Below are 16,699 nucleotides of genomic sequence, written 5' to 3' on the forward strand. Positions count from 1 at the left end.
AAAAATGGCGGCTCCCACCCCTCTTCTCGCACCACCCCTCGCCACCCTGGGGGGGATGGGAAGCCGGACGGAGACCAAACTACCCACCCAAACTGAGGCGGGGAACCCAGACAAAGACCAAACTACCCACCCAAACTGTGGCCCTCCAGGTCCTTTATATGGGAGGGGACAAAAAAGGATGCAGGCCGCCTTACTCACACGATTACCCCAGTCAGGAATCACCCAGGCTTCGAACCTACAAGACAGGAAACAATCAGGCCCAGCTATTACCTCCAAAAAAAGGATTCCACCCGACACGAATCACCCAGGATATGAAGCTACAAGGCAGGAAACAATCAGGGCCAGCCAATACCTCCCAACAAAGGATTCCACCACGCAGGAATCAGCCACAGTTTGAACCTACAAGGCAGGAAACAATCGGAGCCAGCTATCACCTCCAAAAAAAGGATTCCACCCAGCAGAAATCAACCACGATATGAAGCTACAAGGCAGGAAACAATCAGGGCCACCTAATACCTCCCAACAAAGAATTCCACCACACAGAAATCAACCAGGGTTTGAAGCAACAAGGCAGGAAACAATTAGGGCCAGCTAACACATCCCAACAAATCATTATCCCACCCAGAAAGCAGTCTACCTTTCAGATTACAAGGTCATTCAATCCTAATCAAGGTGACTAATAACAACATTATACCTACCGCACCGACACTACTCATTCTATTCCACCTCACCAAACAACGATTCCCATATAAAGAAAACGGCCAGGCTTTCAGCCTCCAAAGCTATTCACTACTATTTCACCTGGCTAAAATAACATTCCGAAAAGCCACAGCAACGCGTGGCCAGGCAAAGCTAGTGATATTATATAAGAATACATTTTATTATGACGTTGTGGATGATGATACAAAATTAAATTAAAATTAAAGATTTCAACAGGTCTCCCTATAAGTAGACCTGTTTGAGTAAAGTCATCATAGACATTGGTCTACAGGCCCATCTACACTACCATATAGTTTGAAGCTGCACTATATGATTTATTTATTTATTTATTTGCAGTATTTATATTCAGCTCTTCTCACCCCGAAGGGGACTCAGGGCAGATCACATTACACATATAAGGCAAACATTCAATGCCTTAACATAGAACAAAGACAGAGACAAACGCAGCTCCGAGCTGGCCTCGAACTCATGACCTCTTGGTCAGAGTGATGTGTTGCAGCTGGCTGCAGCTGACTGCTCACCAGCCTGCGCCACAGCCCGGGCTGTGGCGCAGCCTGTAGACTCCTATAATGCAGTTTAACTGCACTGAATTTCATTCTGTGAATCTATGCTGACCATATAATGCAATTTGCAACTGCATTATATGGCAGTGTGGGTGGGGCCTAGAACTCTGGAGATCAAGTTTCTCTCAGCCTTAAAGGAAGGCAAAGGACTCCTGTACCAGACAAACCTTACTATGAAAATCCCATGATAGGGTCACCTTAGGCTCTCCATAAGTCAGAATTTTCTTTTGGAGGCATACAACAACAACAGCAATAGCCTCTAAGTATAAATATGCCTGGATCCAACTCATGGTTGTCTTCACCTACAGTCCCCAGAATTAAACTATAATGCAATTGTATTCTCCACCTTCGTCATCATCTCTCCCCCCACCCCCTTCAGTGTTAAATAAATCACGTTTCTTTGCTTAAGAGATATTCACTACTCATGAAGCTCTTCTAATTCTTCTTTGCAATACAAAGAAATACACAAAATGGCTGGATGTCTGAGGTCCTGCTGCTAGAAATAAAGCTGCCTTCATTGGCAGTTGAGTGATACCCATGACAGCCATTGGAACACTGGGCAGCCTTGGAAAGAGTGTTGCCATGGCGGCCACAAAAGCTGTGCCGTGATGCAATGCATTGTGACCTGCACCCGGATGTGTGTGGATCCTTTCATCACTGTGTTCCATGAAGCAGAAACTGCTAAACCAGTAGAGGAACTACACAGGTTCCAACCATGCAAACTTGTAAGTAGATAGCCCTATGTAGTCCATTGCTTCGGTAAGCCTCCATTTGCTCCTTGCTGGTTTCAGACATTCCAACCAATATTTTTTCTAGCCGGTTTTGTTTTGAAATTTCTGTAGTCCTAAAAGATATATTTCCTGTTGAGCCCTTGCAGCAGTCTTCTTTTTAAAAAATTCAAATTCTTCATCATAGAATCATAGAATCATAGAATCATAGAATAGTAGAGTTGGAAGAGACCACATGGGCCATCCAGTCCAACCCCCTGCTAAGAAGCAGGAAATCGCATTCAAAGCACCCCCGACAGATGGCCATCCAGCCTCTGCTTAAAAGCCTCCAAGGAAGGAGCCTCCACCACGGCCCCGGGGAGAGAGTTCCACTGTCGAACAGCTCTCACAGTGAGGAAGTTCTTCCTGATGTTCTCCTGATCAAACATATTTATTCTTTCGGTTTGATGACCACGTGAATGTAAACATTGGTGTAGTGTGCCTTAGGTTCTGTTTCATTTTATATTTGATGAAAGAGAAAGTGAAAATCTGAAACATCAGTCAAACCCCAAAATATGTTTTTTGCAGACATTGATCTTTCTCGACATCTTAGATTTTTAACAGGCACCCAAAATAGTGAGATCTAGAAAAGCATCTAGGAGTAACAATCCTCTTTTTACATTGGTGGCAATCCTCTTTCATATTCTTACCCTGGTAAGCATCAAAACATACTGATTTTTCCAAACAAGATATGGCATTCTGGCCACTTCCCATGTTTTTAAATTGCATTTTTGGCAATCTGAAAGGTCCAGGGGGCAGGAAAAATCCCTGTATTCATTGCCTGGTTCTTGTCTCTTGTCTAGAAAAGTAAAGCATGTTGACAAGTCCTTGCTTTTATGCTCTGGTTGGAAATGATTCTAAAAACATGCCTTTATATGTTTCAGAATGCACTTCATCATTTTCCTAATGTGAGATTGGTAAAACATGCATTGATAATTATTAAAGTCAAAGAAGAAACAACGTCCCTCTTATTTCAAATTAGTCCTATAATATCTCTGGTAGTGAATTTGTGTGTGCTTCTGAGAATGACTATGCCACACCAAGTTCCCTCTAGTGATAACAAATATCTGTGGCGTAATGTGACGCAAGGCTCCTTCAGACATAACTCTCAGCATCTTCCAGCCATCATGACTGTGATGACACAGAGATTCAAAGTGTTATAATACAAAACCAGTAACTTTTCTATACTCTGATTACTCTTCTAATCTATATTCTGATGTACGAGGGTTATCCAGAAAGTAGGCTATGTTTTGGATTTTAAAAAGATCAAAGTATAGGATAAATCATTTACCATATGCAGCTGAAAAACACATCCCAAAACTACAATCTCATGTAATCCCCATTTAAATTTAGTCACGTTTCTTATAGATAAATGAGTTTGAAAAGTACTGCACCAGTAAATTCCCCGCCTGTGTCCTCGGCTCTTCCCCCTTCTCCCTTCCTGCAGCGTAGCCAAAATGCTGTGCTGCCAGCCATGCCCCCATTGTTGGAAACAGAGGAGAGAGGCGGCAAATTTACTGGTGCAGTACTTTTCAAACTCATTTATCTATAAGAAACGTGGCTAAATTTAAATGGGGATTACATGAGATTGTAGTTTTGGGATGTGTCTTTCAGCTGCATATGGTAAATGATTTATCCTATACTTTGATCTTTTTAAAATCCAAAACGTAGCCTACTTTCTGGATAGCCCTCGTATGTACATGGTGTTGGATCCCACTTCAAGACTGGCCCCCATTTGTCCTCCCTACAAGTGTCCATAAACTAGGATGGGTCTTTTTAAAAGAAGAAGTAATTTTGTAAGTCAACTAGCATATATTGGTTTTGTGTGCTTTCAAGTCATATCTGACTTACAGTGACTCTAAGGCCCTTTCCACACAGCTGTATAAAAGCCACACTTAACTGGATTATATGACAGCGTGAACTCAAATAACCCAGTTCAAAGCAGATATTCTGAGTTATCTGCCTTGATATTCTGGGTTATATGGCTGTGCAGAAGGGCCCTAAGACAAAGTTATCACAGGGTTTTCTCCACAAGATTTGTTCAGAAGATGTAGGTTATTTGAGCTAAGGCCCCTTCTACACTGCCATATAATCCAGATTATGAAATCAGATAAAACAGATTATCTATTTGAACTGGATTATATGTGTCTACACTGTCATATAATCAAATTATATAAAAGTATAATTTGCCCAAATTTAAATTATAGAAACATAGAATAGGAAGAGACCACAGGAGCCTTCCAGTTCAACCCCTGACATGCAGGAATATACAACCAAAGCACTCCTAACAGATGGCCATCTGTTTAAAACTCTCCAAAGAAAGAGATATATTCAATTGCTGCACCACACTGACTCTCTCGTGCATTAGGCTTTTGTATAATTAGGACACCACTGAAATGGGATGTTGTATTCCAGTTCCAAAGAAATTAATGTGCATGCAACCACATCAGGCCTTTCTATTATACACGACCATACCAATATATGTGCATTTTAGGTAGAACTAGACAGTGTCCACTGTGCAAGAAGAAAGGTTAAGACAACATGCCTACTCACCTTTATTTTGTAGGTTTCCCCACTTCATGGAAGTAATGTGGAGGCATTATTCATTAATTTATTAACTACACATTACTAAGACATTATATCAAGGAGCTACCATCAATAAATCCATATTTTGTATTGAACTAGAGATGCACTTATACATTCGGGAACAAGAAGATCTTCCATCTCATAAATATGGGGTTTCTGGTTGTGTTTTCTCCTAGAACAACTATGGTAATAAAAGAGAAGACAAAAGAGACCGATGGCCCACATGTGGGGCTGAACATGTCGTTTGCCAGTGAACCAGACTTTATCTGCTCAGATAACACTGCACAAGCTATCTTTCAAGCTGGTGACGATCTGACCCAATATAAGAAGACGAATTCATACACAGCTCACTTACCAATGCCTGATAAAGAGAAACACTATGTGCTGAAGACAAAAACCAAAGTGAGAGAAAGAGCCTACACAGTCCAGCCAAAATCAGAGTTGGAGAACCTCCTCCCAAATGAGCAACAAACAAAGGAGGAAGCAGACAAGCACTTGGAATATCACCAGGGTATCGCCTTCCAGTCAGTTGATGATGTTTTGGATGAGGTATAACCACTGTGTATCAATAGAAAGATTTCTGTTTATAGGCTGTGTTCTCCTTATATAGGCTCTGTTCTCCAGCCAGAGCTTGGAAGTAATGTCTTGGAAATAATGCTGTATACCTATAACTCATTATGTGGAGGGGTTAAAAGTAATGTGATGACTGGCATCGTTGTTATTTTTTGACATAACCAAACATGGATGAAATTTATTATTTCTAAAACACAGCTGAGATGGACAATATGGAATATTTTTATGTGTTTTATGTATTTTTTAAAGGTTAAATTAACTTCAAGATAATGCACTATGTTTAAGAAACATAACTATTTAGCTTTTTAACTGTTTCAGAAACCTCAGAAAAATGATGCCACAGTTACAGGCCAGATACTTTTCGCTGTAGCAAGTCTAAGGGATGCAGACAAAAGCAGTATCCAGGCAGCTGCAGCAATGCTGAACTCAATCCTGAAGAAAGAGAAAAACAAACTGAGAGGAAAGGTAAAAAGAGTTCTAATGTAGTATTTTTCGTTACGTTTTGTGGGGGTTTTTTCTTGGAATTTCTCAAACAGAAGTTTTAATTTATTCATTTTACTTAAAATATTTTACTTAAAATATCTTCATTTAAAACATCTCTTAAGAGATTTGTAATGAAACACATTCACTAAAGCAAATACCATATTTTATCATACAATAGTTGCAATTTCCCCCCTTTTTTCAGGAAAGGGGTACAAGTATTATGTGAGGAAATTTTTGCAGCTATGGAGCTGTTGCAGGGTTTGCTGGTACGTGAAGTGATTTATGGTTTCCAAATCACAGCCTCCCCAAACCGCTGCAAGCTGGATGGCAAGTGTCCCAGAAGCAAGCAAAAGTACAGAGCAGCGTCCTTTTACAGCAAAACATGTTATTCAGCCCATCTATCAGCAGAGTTCTGCTACCTGCATCTGACCTTATCTACACATTGTATAATAAACTCACGGATTCAGGTTTTCATCCAAAATATCCAAAGGCTTTAATCTTCACCATTGCAATATATACAAAATGTCAAACAAGACAAACAGAACCATTTTCTTTGTCCTTGTACTTGCAATCAGAATCATCAAATAGTCACATACAGAAAAGAGGCAGATGCTCACACCCGATTCCCACAGAAGAGAGAAAACTGGATTCTTTCCTCCTCCTTATATAGCCACCTGCTGACAGGTCATCAGTAAGGTACACGGGCTAGCAACCCCTTTGCAATACACTTCACCTCACATGGTGACTCAGCCATTAACACATTCCTTTAGGTTAGTGGTTCTCAATCTGTGGGCTGCGGCCCACCAGTGGGCCACGAGAACGTAAATCCAGTCCGCAAACCTTCTTTCTCTTTATTTTATTTTATTTCCGCTCCTTTCTGCAGAGCTGACCATTGCATTGGATAGACCACATCAGCTCTAGATTATTAAATATTTATTATTTTATTTATTTATTTATTTATTTACTTCATTTCTACCCCGCCTTTCTCAATCTCGAAGGGGACTCAAGGCGGCTTACAAATCCAGCAAAAATTCAATGCCGCACAGGTAAACAATAAAATACATCTGATCAAAATATAAACAATCTAAACATATAAGCAATAAAACACGTAAGAGTTAAAGAGTTAAATATGGTTTTCTGTGGGCAAGCAGATGGCGACTACTGGATGGCATATGTTCTGTATCAGAAACTAGAGCTGATGTGGAGTATCCAAATCAATTTTCTTAATCAGCACCCCAAATAACCAAAACCGATTTGTAACCCTTTTGGTACTAATGTTGGAGAGTGGTCCCTGGTTGAAGTGATCCCTGGTCAAACAAACATTGGGAACCACTGCTTTAGGTTTTACATCATGACATTCACAGTCACTATCTAGGTGCTCTCAATCAAGCACATGTTCATCAAACTGTATTTTTATGTGATTAGAAATGCTGTGCTATTCCTTTCTAACAGGGGCTTCCCTCAGCTACCAGACAAGGAAACTCCATAGCTGTAAATCCAACCACATGCCTGCCAGATGAGAGCTGCAAAGCGTTCCTCAGCTGCTGCCAGCTGAAGGAGACTCATTAGCTTTCGCCCACTGGTGTGTGCACGAGGGCAAGAGCTATGGAGCTCTCTCTCTCCATAGTTCTTGCTGGTGCAGCTGAGAGGAAGCTTATAACTCTCTGGCCGGCAGATGGGTGGGTGGGTGAAGGATCCCCTGCCCATGCACCTGCCAAAGAGAACTGCAAGACCTTCCTCAGATGCCACCAAATGAGGGAGGCCCCATACCTCTCACTGACAGATGTGCAAACAGGTGAAGGCTCACCCACTCTCCCGCCTCTCCCGTTGTTGTTAGGGAGGGCTGCCCCCTTGCATAATAGTCATATCCATCAACTGCAGGTGCGACTGTTATGAAAGGAAAGCAAAAATACCATTTTGGCATCCCAAAAAGGGTGTGTTGTGCAATAGCGACTATTATGCAATAAAATACAGTAGTTAAAATAATTTTAAAATTGTAGTAATTATACCTATTAAAATATTTATTTGAAAACATTTCATTTAAAAAGAATTGTAAAGACTTTTAAAATTAAATAGGTTGTACATGTCATGGATTTTAGATTAAAACACATTCATTGTTTTCTGCTGGTGTGGTTCTAAGCTAATTTGGGGGGACACACAAAAAACAGGCTGCCAGTACCGGTCTCTACCCACTTTTGACAGATACTGTTGGGCAATCTAATTCTACAGCTGCCAGTTCATTGGCTGGGTCTTCTCATCCAGGTACAGACAGCATTGAACACTTTTGTAAGGAGAACTGTTTCTGTCATGGTTCAGTGCAGCAATGCTAAGGAATGCTGGAATTGTATTACAACTTTCTATGGAAAGTACAACTTTCTGCTACAATATTTGCATGTGGGTGCAATTTTACTTTATGAAGGTTTCATTTAGAATCTGAGAATTGATACCCACAACTGCTTTTCAAGTCCTGTTGGAGCAATATTTTTCTAAAAACTTGTATGGTACTCAGAGTAGGTGTCAGTGGCATTGGCCCTACTATTAGGCAGAATGAGGCAATTTCCTCAGGCAGCAGAAGCTGAGAGAGATGCCAATTAGTTGTGAGAAGAGAGAGGTGCCTGCTTTGAATCCCCTACGAGAATTTACTGCCTTCATATGCTTCATATACCGCCTGTCCAGCTTTTTTTTGTATAAGAATGGAAGAGGGCATATCTTGTTCTCTGGCTCAAGTAGCAAAAAAATTGTGGGCCTTTCATCATTACAGGTAATATGCATTGTGAGCCACCTGGAATATCAATTCACTTCTACTGTGAAGTTTAGACTAAAACAGTATCATTCAAAATCCAGGTGGATAGCTTCTAAAGGAGTTGCTGGGTGATTCCATGGGTGGAGAGACACTGGTTCAAGACCATTTTGCAACTGCTGATAGCTGTTTCTAATCAATGACTATTCTCCTACTAAGGCCTAGCCCCAGCCAATGTCTACAGTTTGACTGTACCAAAGCATAATGCATACATTTGTCCCAAACTTTCTCAAAATGCTTAAATGTATTCTCCATGTCAAATATCTTTGAGCAATTGTGAATTCATTGCTGAGGCAGAAAATTATTTTTAAACTACTGGCTCAGATTCCCAGCCTTTTAGGGTAAGTTTTCAGACATACAGTAGAGTCTCACTTATCCAACACTCGCTTATCCAACATTCTGGATTATCCAACACATTTTTGTAGTCAATGTTTTCAATATATTGTGATATTTTGGTGCTAAATTCATAAATACAATAATTACTACATAGCATTACTGCGTATTGAACTACTTTTTCTGCCAGATTTGTTGTATAACATGATGTTTTGGTGCTTAATTTGTAAAATCATAACCTAATTTGATGTTTAATAGGATTTTTCTTAATCTCTCCTTATTATCCAACATATTCGCTTATCCAACATTCCGCCGGCCCGTTTATGTTGGATAAGTGAGACTCTATTGTACTAGTAAAAAATGTCTCTCAGCTTGGTTATGATGTACTGATAAGCAGGATAGCAATGTGCATAATGTTAAACATTTCAGTGACAAGTTTGCCCATTTTTTTTTTGTTAGGCTCTGTCCACTAAAGACTATCAGTCTGTCTAGTAGGATGATCGTGAGCTGCCATCTGAATGATAATACTGAATCTTAATTCTAAATTGAGTGTCATAGCTATGAGCTCCTAAAACAAAATTCACTTTGAACAGAATAATAATTGGTGGCAATTCCTAAGACCAGACTAAAAGCTTGATCTCTGCACTCAATGATACAGAGGCAAAAATCATTCTTTTCCATCTGACATCGCATGGCAAATTATCGCACAACTTCCATATGCTGAAGCACCATATGCCAAAGAAATGTCTAACTCAAGGTTGTTATGTTTTGTACCAAAGTGACAAGTTGCTTTGCCTCCTGAAAAACCTTTTCACTTTGCTTAGTCCTGTTCATTTTGACATAATTAGTTCCGCACAACTACAAAAACTGAGCAAAATATGTTGTAAGACATGAACAAATAAACAACAGTCAGTCTTCCACTTTTGCAGGTGTTGGGGCACAGGATCCTCCTGAAAGTGGAAAAATTGTGAATTTAAAAAATACTTCTTTTTTCTGTATGAGAGAGAACATTTCACTGGGAATCTCTAGCTCAAGTGTGACTTTATGATCAAATTCTGCTGGAAGTTGACAATAAAATTGTGCTGGAGGACCAAGATATTCGTAGAAAAGTGTTCTTTATAAGAACTTAATTACTTTCCTTCTTGATTTCAGGTTGTAGGTCTCTGAACTGCATGATTTTGACAGTACACTGCAAGTAACAATTTTCAAACATACTAGCAGCCTAATAATGAAAGGAAATATAGGACACTACCTAAACACCAAGGAAATAATCTAACACCATCTTCTGATTGTTGGTGCTAATATGCCACCATTTCAGTTTACCGGATGGATTTATTAGCTTCTAGCATCTATATGGCAAAAGTAACCAGACAAAATCTCACTCAGATGCTATGTTTTTGTGTGTGTGTTCAAGTCATTTCCAATTTATGGCAGTTCTAAACCTGGGCTTTCTGGGGGGAGGTGTCCAGATGCCCTCCCGGTAACTACAGGGGGCAGGAGCAATTTTGCTCCTGCCCTGCCTCCTGGCACATCATTTCTACGTGCCAGGATGACTGCTGAAATAATGGCAGCCTGGTAAGTTTTTTTTTTAATTTTAAGGCTAGTTTGGGGGGGGGGGTTGGAAGAGGGGGTGGGTGCCATCTCACACCTTTGGGCTTCAGGAGCCCAAAAGTGTGAGATGGTTGTGGAGACTGATCCCCTGATAGTCCCAGGACTACCTGGCAGTCAGTCCCCACAGGCCCAATACCCAGTTAGACCCAGGCCTTTCAGGAAGGCCCAGATCTAATGGGGTATTTAATTAATCCTGGATAACCACAGTTATTCCAAATTAATTCACTTGTACTGGAGACATCATTTGGACACCTTGGGTAAAAGCCTGACAGGCCCCGCATTTTGGAGACTGTCTGGAAGGACCCTAATTGTATTAGATTCAAAATAGAAATGAGAATAGCCATTAGCAATCAGGAAAGATTAATCAGCAGCAAACTCTTATTTCCTTTGTTTTTTGTTGCTTTGTAGGTGCCAGAGATTATTGATATTATTTATTTCCACATGCGGGCAATCCAGGAACCCAGTGCAAGAGAAGCCGCAATAGGGGCTGTTTGTCTCCTGACTGAAAAACACACAGAAGAAGCCATCACAAGTCTTCTGAGACTTTCACTGCTTTGTGACAGGTGAAGAACTGATTTTGGGAAACTCCCTTTTTGGGCCACAACTCCCATAATTTCTTGACCATAAACTGCTCATGCTGATTTAGGAAATCTGGGATTTGAAGTCCATAGGAAAATTTCCCCATGCTCTAATGAGAAATGGAGTAGCTGGTGTCATTTTTCAGATAAGTGTTTTTAAACTGACTCTTTTCTTACTTAAATGAGTTCTTTGCTAACTTTGGTGGAGAAATTGGTGTGCCAAGCCAAAAAACAGTAGTGTTGATTTCACTTTTTTTCAGTTATCCAGCCATTTGTAGCTTCTGCTAAACTCTAGATTGCAGAAGAAATTCACTCTTTATCACCAGCTTAAACAATATGTAAATTATAATTGATTCAGATTCTTGATGAAACAAATTGCCATACCAGCAGACATCTTTTCCCCAATCTTTGTGATCTTCAAAAAAAAAACATTTAAATGTCAGAAGACAAGAATTCAGTAAGTTATACCAGTTTTGGGTTCATTTTATGAAGCCCTTTCTCTTCCATAAGCAAAGAGCCATACAGTCTGCAGAGCCCTCAAGTGGCCACACCATCCTTTGCATTACCCCACAAGAAACTGTCTTACTGTACTTTAGTCTCTCTGGCACAGTATAGTGTTCATAAACCTTCAAAAACTCTTGCACTCTACAATATGAATGCAAAGAATACTTGCAGTTTTTCTCCTTCTCAAGAAGAGACAGTACTTCAATATACCAAGACAACCCAACAGGAATAAGTGGAGATACACACACATACACACGCGCGCACACACACAAGTTACAGTGATAATAGCACATAAATATGTATTTATACAAAATGTCATAGTTTCTGTGCAAATGATTATTTCACTAAACCAAATCCTAAAATGTGAATATCCTCAAAAAGCCTGAGTGGGTGAAAATGTTTATTGTTCTTGAATGCAAAGGTGGAATAAGGAAAAATTTACATGACTGCTTTAGAGTTTGATACCAAGATCTTTCCTAGTTCTAATGAGAAGTACAAAAAACTGAACCTCGATCCTTATGAATGCAAAGCACTTGATTTACCAGTGAGCTGTACCTGTATCTCCTTAGCAAGCTTTTGAGCTGGAGATGTCAAATGTAGAACTTTGCACACCAAGATCATTAAGGATCTGTGTGCGAGACTTTGATCCATGGGATCCATGCTTTAAAAAGCTTACACAAAAATCAGGGGATTTTTTAAAAACTATTTGGCTGAAGTCTGCAATTCTAAATGCAATTAAATTCATTTACTAAGTAATAAGCCTAAGTGAACACAATATGACTTACTTTGTAGTAAGAAATCCATCTAAATGTAGGATAGAAAGATTGCTGCTTTGAAGGCATTATGTTATCAGGTCGAACCCTGGAGGCACACTTAGGCTGTTCATGGAAGACTAAATATTGACCAGATTACTGTGTTCTGTTTACATGATCCATTTTCTGTTTTTTGCATCCTAACACATTGGCCACTGTAGCCCTCAGGGCGGTTATCTGTGCTATAGTAGTTTGACAAATAACTCCTTATCCTCTAAAAGCAATACAGAGTACAAAATTACACAAATAAAGAATGGAATTTCGAAGAATAATGTGAAAAACATGCCTCAATACTGTATATAGCAAGAGCTGAATGACAGGCCACAGCTAGGCTGTATGGTATAATTTAAAAGCTGCAACTAGACTGATAAAAAAAATCTAGACACCAAAGCAAACAAAGCAAAGTTTCTCATCGAAAAGGTGAGCAAACACTTTTTGGCAGCAAAGTGACAGATCTGCAGCATATTAATTTCATTATTTTAAATGGGTTTCTACCCTGCCTTTCTCCTTTCTCTTTATAAGGACTCTATGTGTGTGCGCGCACACATTCAAACATATGCATTTGTGTAAAGATCCACATTGGACCACACCTGGCTAGCAAGGAAAAGATATCTACAATCACTGTGTCCATTTTTGTATTTGTGTCTTGCTGGTTTGATTTTCATTTGATTTCAGGCATATTACTCAAATTTGGGAAGGCCTGGGCCAAGCTAAGCAGCCTGTTAGACTCCAGGTTCTTGCGAAGCTTCTTGAAGTGCTAAAAAGAAGACCTTTTCTCAGCAATGAACTCCCAGAGCCAGACCCATCGTCAAAGGATAATTCTCCCCTCCTTCCTCTAGCAGTGAGCAAAAAAATTAATAAATCCTATTTTCTTGCCTCCAGCTGTAAGAAACTGTGCCGTACAAATGTGTAGACAGCCTTGGTCTTGATTCTAAAAAGGATGCACAACCAGACTTTAGAAAGTTACTTGTTCAAAAGTAATTAATTGCAGTTCAACTAGCAAGCCCCCAAAGTAATTCCATGGTAGTTATAATCCCATGATAGCTTTTTCCAGTCCAGGAATTACTTTTAGTACCTTTTAGAGCAGTGGTTCTCAACCTGTGGGTCACAGGTGTTTTGGCCTACAGCTCCCAAAAATCCCAGCCAGTTTACCAGCTGTTAGGATTTCTGGGAGTTGAAGGCAAAAATATCTGGGGACCCACAGGTAAAGAACCACTTTTAGGGGGATAAGTTTAACATAACAAATTGCCCATTGACCTACTGTTCCTGCCCTTGTGGTCTCAATATCTGCAACAGAACCCTGTGAAATTCTCTCACTACAATTTAGTGAGACTACAACCCTGTAACTACATATTTAATTAAAAGGTAGAGTTACTATTGCAAAAGGAATTATGCTGTTCCATATTAAGCTACAACTGTAATGTAATGTATTTATATATGAGTTACCATGCATAAACTAAAATTAAGTAACTTATTACGGCTGCTCATAATGTTATTTTCAAGCTCTATACAGGACTGATTTCACAGTATAACTGAAGAATCCACATTTCAATAGAAAGATAAAGTGCATTTCAGGGTTCTACTTTTAGGTGCAGTATGGTTCCTGCCCTGCACAGTGCATTCTGGGAGGTAATAGCAGTTCTACAAATTCTTGAACAGTAGTGCTTTGAATAGTTCCCATGTCACCGACATGGAAAACCCACAGCCTTGTTTTCAAACTATAAAAGAGCAATCAAAGACACTAGTGCCAAATAGATTCAGGACCTTGGATAGTTCCTTTAAAATTTGTGCTCTTTTGTACCAAGCTAATCTTAATACAGTAGAGTCTCACTTATCCAAGCCTCGCTTATCCAAGCCTCTGGATAATCCAAGCCATTTTTGTCGTCAATGTTTTCAATATATTGTGATATTTTAGTGCTAAATTCGTAAATACAGTAATTACAACATAACATTACTGTGTATTGAACTACTTTTTCTGTCAAATTTGTTGTATAACATGAAGTTTTGGTGCTTAATTTGAAAAACCATTACCTAATTTGATGTTTAATAGGCTTTTCCTTAATTCCTCCTTATTATCCAAGATATTCGCTTATCCAAGCTTCTGCTGGCCCGTTTAGCTTGGATAAGTGAGACTCTACTGTATCTTAATTCTGACTGTCTATGTGTTCTGTTATCAACACAGTGTGCTATCAGTCGTGGCAATGCTAAATATACAATGCAGATTGTCTAGCTCTCAAAATAATTCAAAATGTGCCCGACACTCAAATAACAGCATTTTCTATACACATTGGGCTAAAATCCTCATATTTTCCTCCCAACATGCTTACTGTAGCTTGACACATCTGGGGAGCACAAGAATGTGAGATGATGCCAACTGGGGTATGGTGCAGGGAAATGTAAATATTTCTAGGATATCTTTGCCATAAGAGTTTTCATAGTAGTTATATACCAACCTCTGTTTAATCCATATTAATCCTTTCTTTCAACCACAGTGAACAGAGAAGAAAAATGATGAATAATAGCTATTTGTGTCAGAGCAAATGACTTGTTCAGAATTATGATTATGAGTGTGAATACAATTTTATTTCAGGCAACAAAGGCCCTGTGTATAATATTTAGGGATAAAAAGTGCAAAGTGCCTATGAACAGCTTTTATGTGTCTGTCATCATCTTCCTGGTTATTCAGCTGCATTATCTGGTGGACTGTTCAGATATTGACTATGGACAGGAGGAGATACTTCAAACATCAAGCTATATAAGGTAACAGCTAGTGGGATACTAAGCAGGTAAATATCAAAGTTGGATATTAACTTAACACTCATTGAGTTGTCGAAGGTTTCATGACTGGAATCACTGGGTTGCTGAATATTTTCCAGGTTGTATGGCCATGTCCCAGAAGCATTCTCTCCTGAAGTTTCACCCACATCTATGGCAGGCATTCTCAGAGGTTGTGAGGATGCAACATTCACACTTTCCTCGAGCAGACAAGAGTTCTTTCTCCCACCCTGGACATTCCACAGATATATAAACCCCACTTACCTAGTTTCTAACAAACTTCACAACCTCTGAGGATGTCTGCCATAGATGCGGGTGAAACGTCAGGTGAGAATGCTTCTGGAACATGGCCATACAGCCCAGAAAACTCACAGCAACTCAATAACACTCCTTTTTCTAGCTTTTAAGGAAAGAATCAGGGACAGGATTATTTCCCTGTTATTGTCATGCTGTCCATGAGAACAGCTGTCATTAAATCAGGAAGGAAAAATAAGTCATGTGGTATCTTTAAGACTACCTAAAATATTTTAGCACAAGTTTTTCTGGACTGTATCTTACTTCACAAAAAACATATGCTGAAATAAACTGTTTAGGTGCTACTTTTTCTTTCCTTTTTAATACTGAAACAGACTAACATGGCTGTCTATTTCAATATCATGACTGACATGTCCTCAAATAAAAAATTCCAATCTTGACATCTGTCTGTTCCAGTATCAGCAAACAACTTCTTGGCTGGATTCACTCACTTTGAATAAGACCAACTGGTTGAGAAGAAAACCATGGGTTGGAAGAAGCCCTCTATTTCGGCCTAGAACTGTTTTATCTCCTTGTTTTTAACATGTGATGTATGTATTGATTGTATGACTGCTTTTCATGTTTGATTTTACAATGTGTAATTTGTCACTGTTTTTATTATTGTTGTGAGCCGCCCCGAGTCCCCTCGGGGAGATGGGGCGGGATATAAGAATAAATTTATTATTATTATTATTGGATGTTAATTTAGCAGTGCTTTGAACACATCTATTAAGATCAATGGAATTTAATTCAGTGACTAAATCAAATCCCATTCATCTCACAGGTCCTGTTCTGGGCATTATTAATTCTAGATTCATTCCATGGAACTATATTCTTCTGAATGAATTAGTCTTTCTTCTAACTAAATACATTAAATCTTGTTGATGTAAACAGGTCTACCCTCAGCATGACTAGTCATCCAGCTCCATATCCTTATTAACAGTTGAAATCTGAACATGTCACATGTCAATCCTGTGTGTGTGGAAAATGCAGACTCACAGAATTGTTATTATTATTATTATTACCCTGCTATATCTCCCTGAGGAGCCCATGATAGTGCAGCGAGTTAAACCACTGAGCTGCTGAACTTGCTAACCGAAAGGGCAGTGGTTCAAATATAAGGAGCAGGGTGAGCTCCCACTGTTAGCCCCAGCTTCTGCCAACTTAACAGTTCAAAAGCATGCAAATGTGAGTAGATCAATAGGTAGCACTTTGGCAGTTAGGTGACAGCACTCCATGCAAGCATTCCAGCCACCTGACCTTGGCGGTGTCTAAGACAATGCTGGCACTTTGGCTTAGA

The 16,699-nt window shown here is 39.4% G+C and overlaps 1 protein-coding gene across 1 annotated transcript in view; it reads left to right on the top strand.

Annotated features, from left to right (window-relative positions):
- Positions 1-1,865: 1,865 nt before the first annotated feature.
- The window catches only part of LOC103278306 (maestro heat-like repeat-containing protein family member 6), a 31,001-nt gene continuing 16,167 nt past the window's right edge, over positions 1,866-16,699 (top strand). The window contains exons 1-6 of the mRNA XM_016992298.2: positions 1,866-2,008; positions 4,813-5,185; positions 5,528-5,674; positions 10,845-10,999; positions 13,006-13,171; positions 14,921-15,090. Coding sequence (XP_016847787.2) covers positions 4,820-5,185; positions 5,528-5,674; positions 10,845-10,999; positions 13,006-13,171; positions 14,921-15,090 — 1,004 coding nt within the window. The 5' untranslated portion in view covers positions 1,866-2,008; positions 4,813-4,819. The remainder of the gene's footprint in view (positions 2,009-4,812; positions 5,186-5,527; positions 5,675-10,844; positions 11,000-13,005; positions 13,172-14,920; positions 15,091-16,699) is intronic.

This window comes from Anolis carolinensis, chromosome 3 (genome assembly GCF_035594765.1).
Source record: "Anolis carolinensis isolate JA03-04 chromosome 3, rAnoCar3.1.pri, whole genome shotgun sequence".
NCBI classification, from domain to species: domain Eukaryota; kingdom Metazoa; phylum Chordata; class Lepidosauria; order Squamata; family Dactyloidae; genus Anolis; species Anolis carolinensis.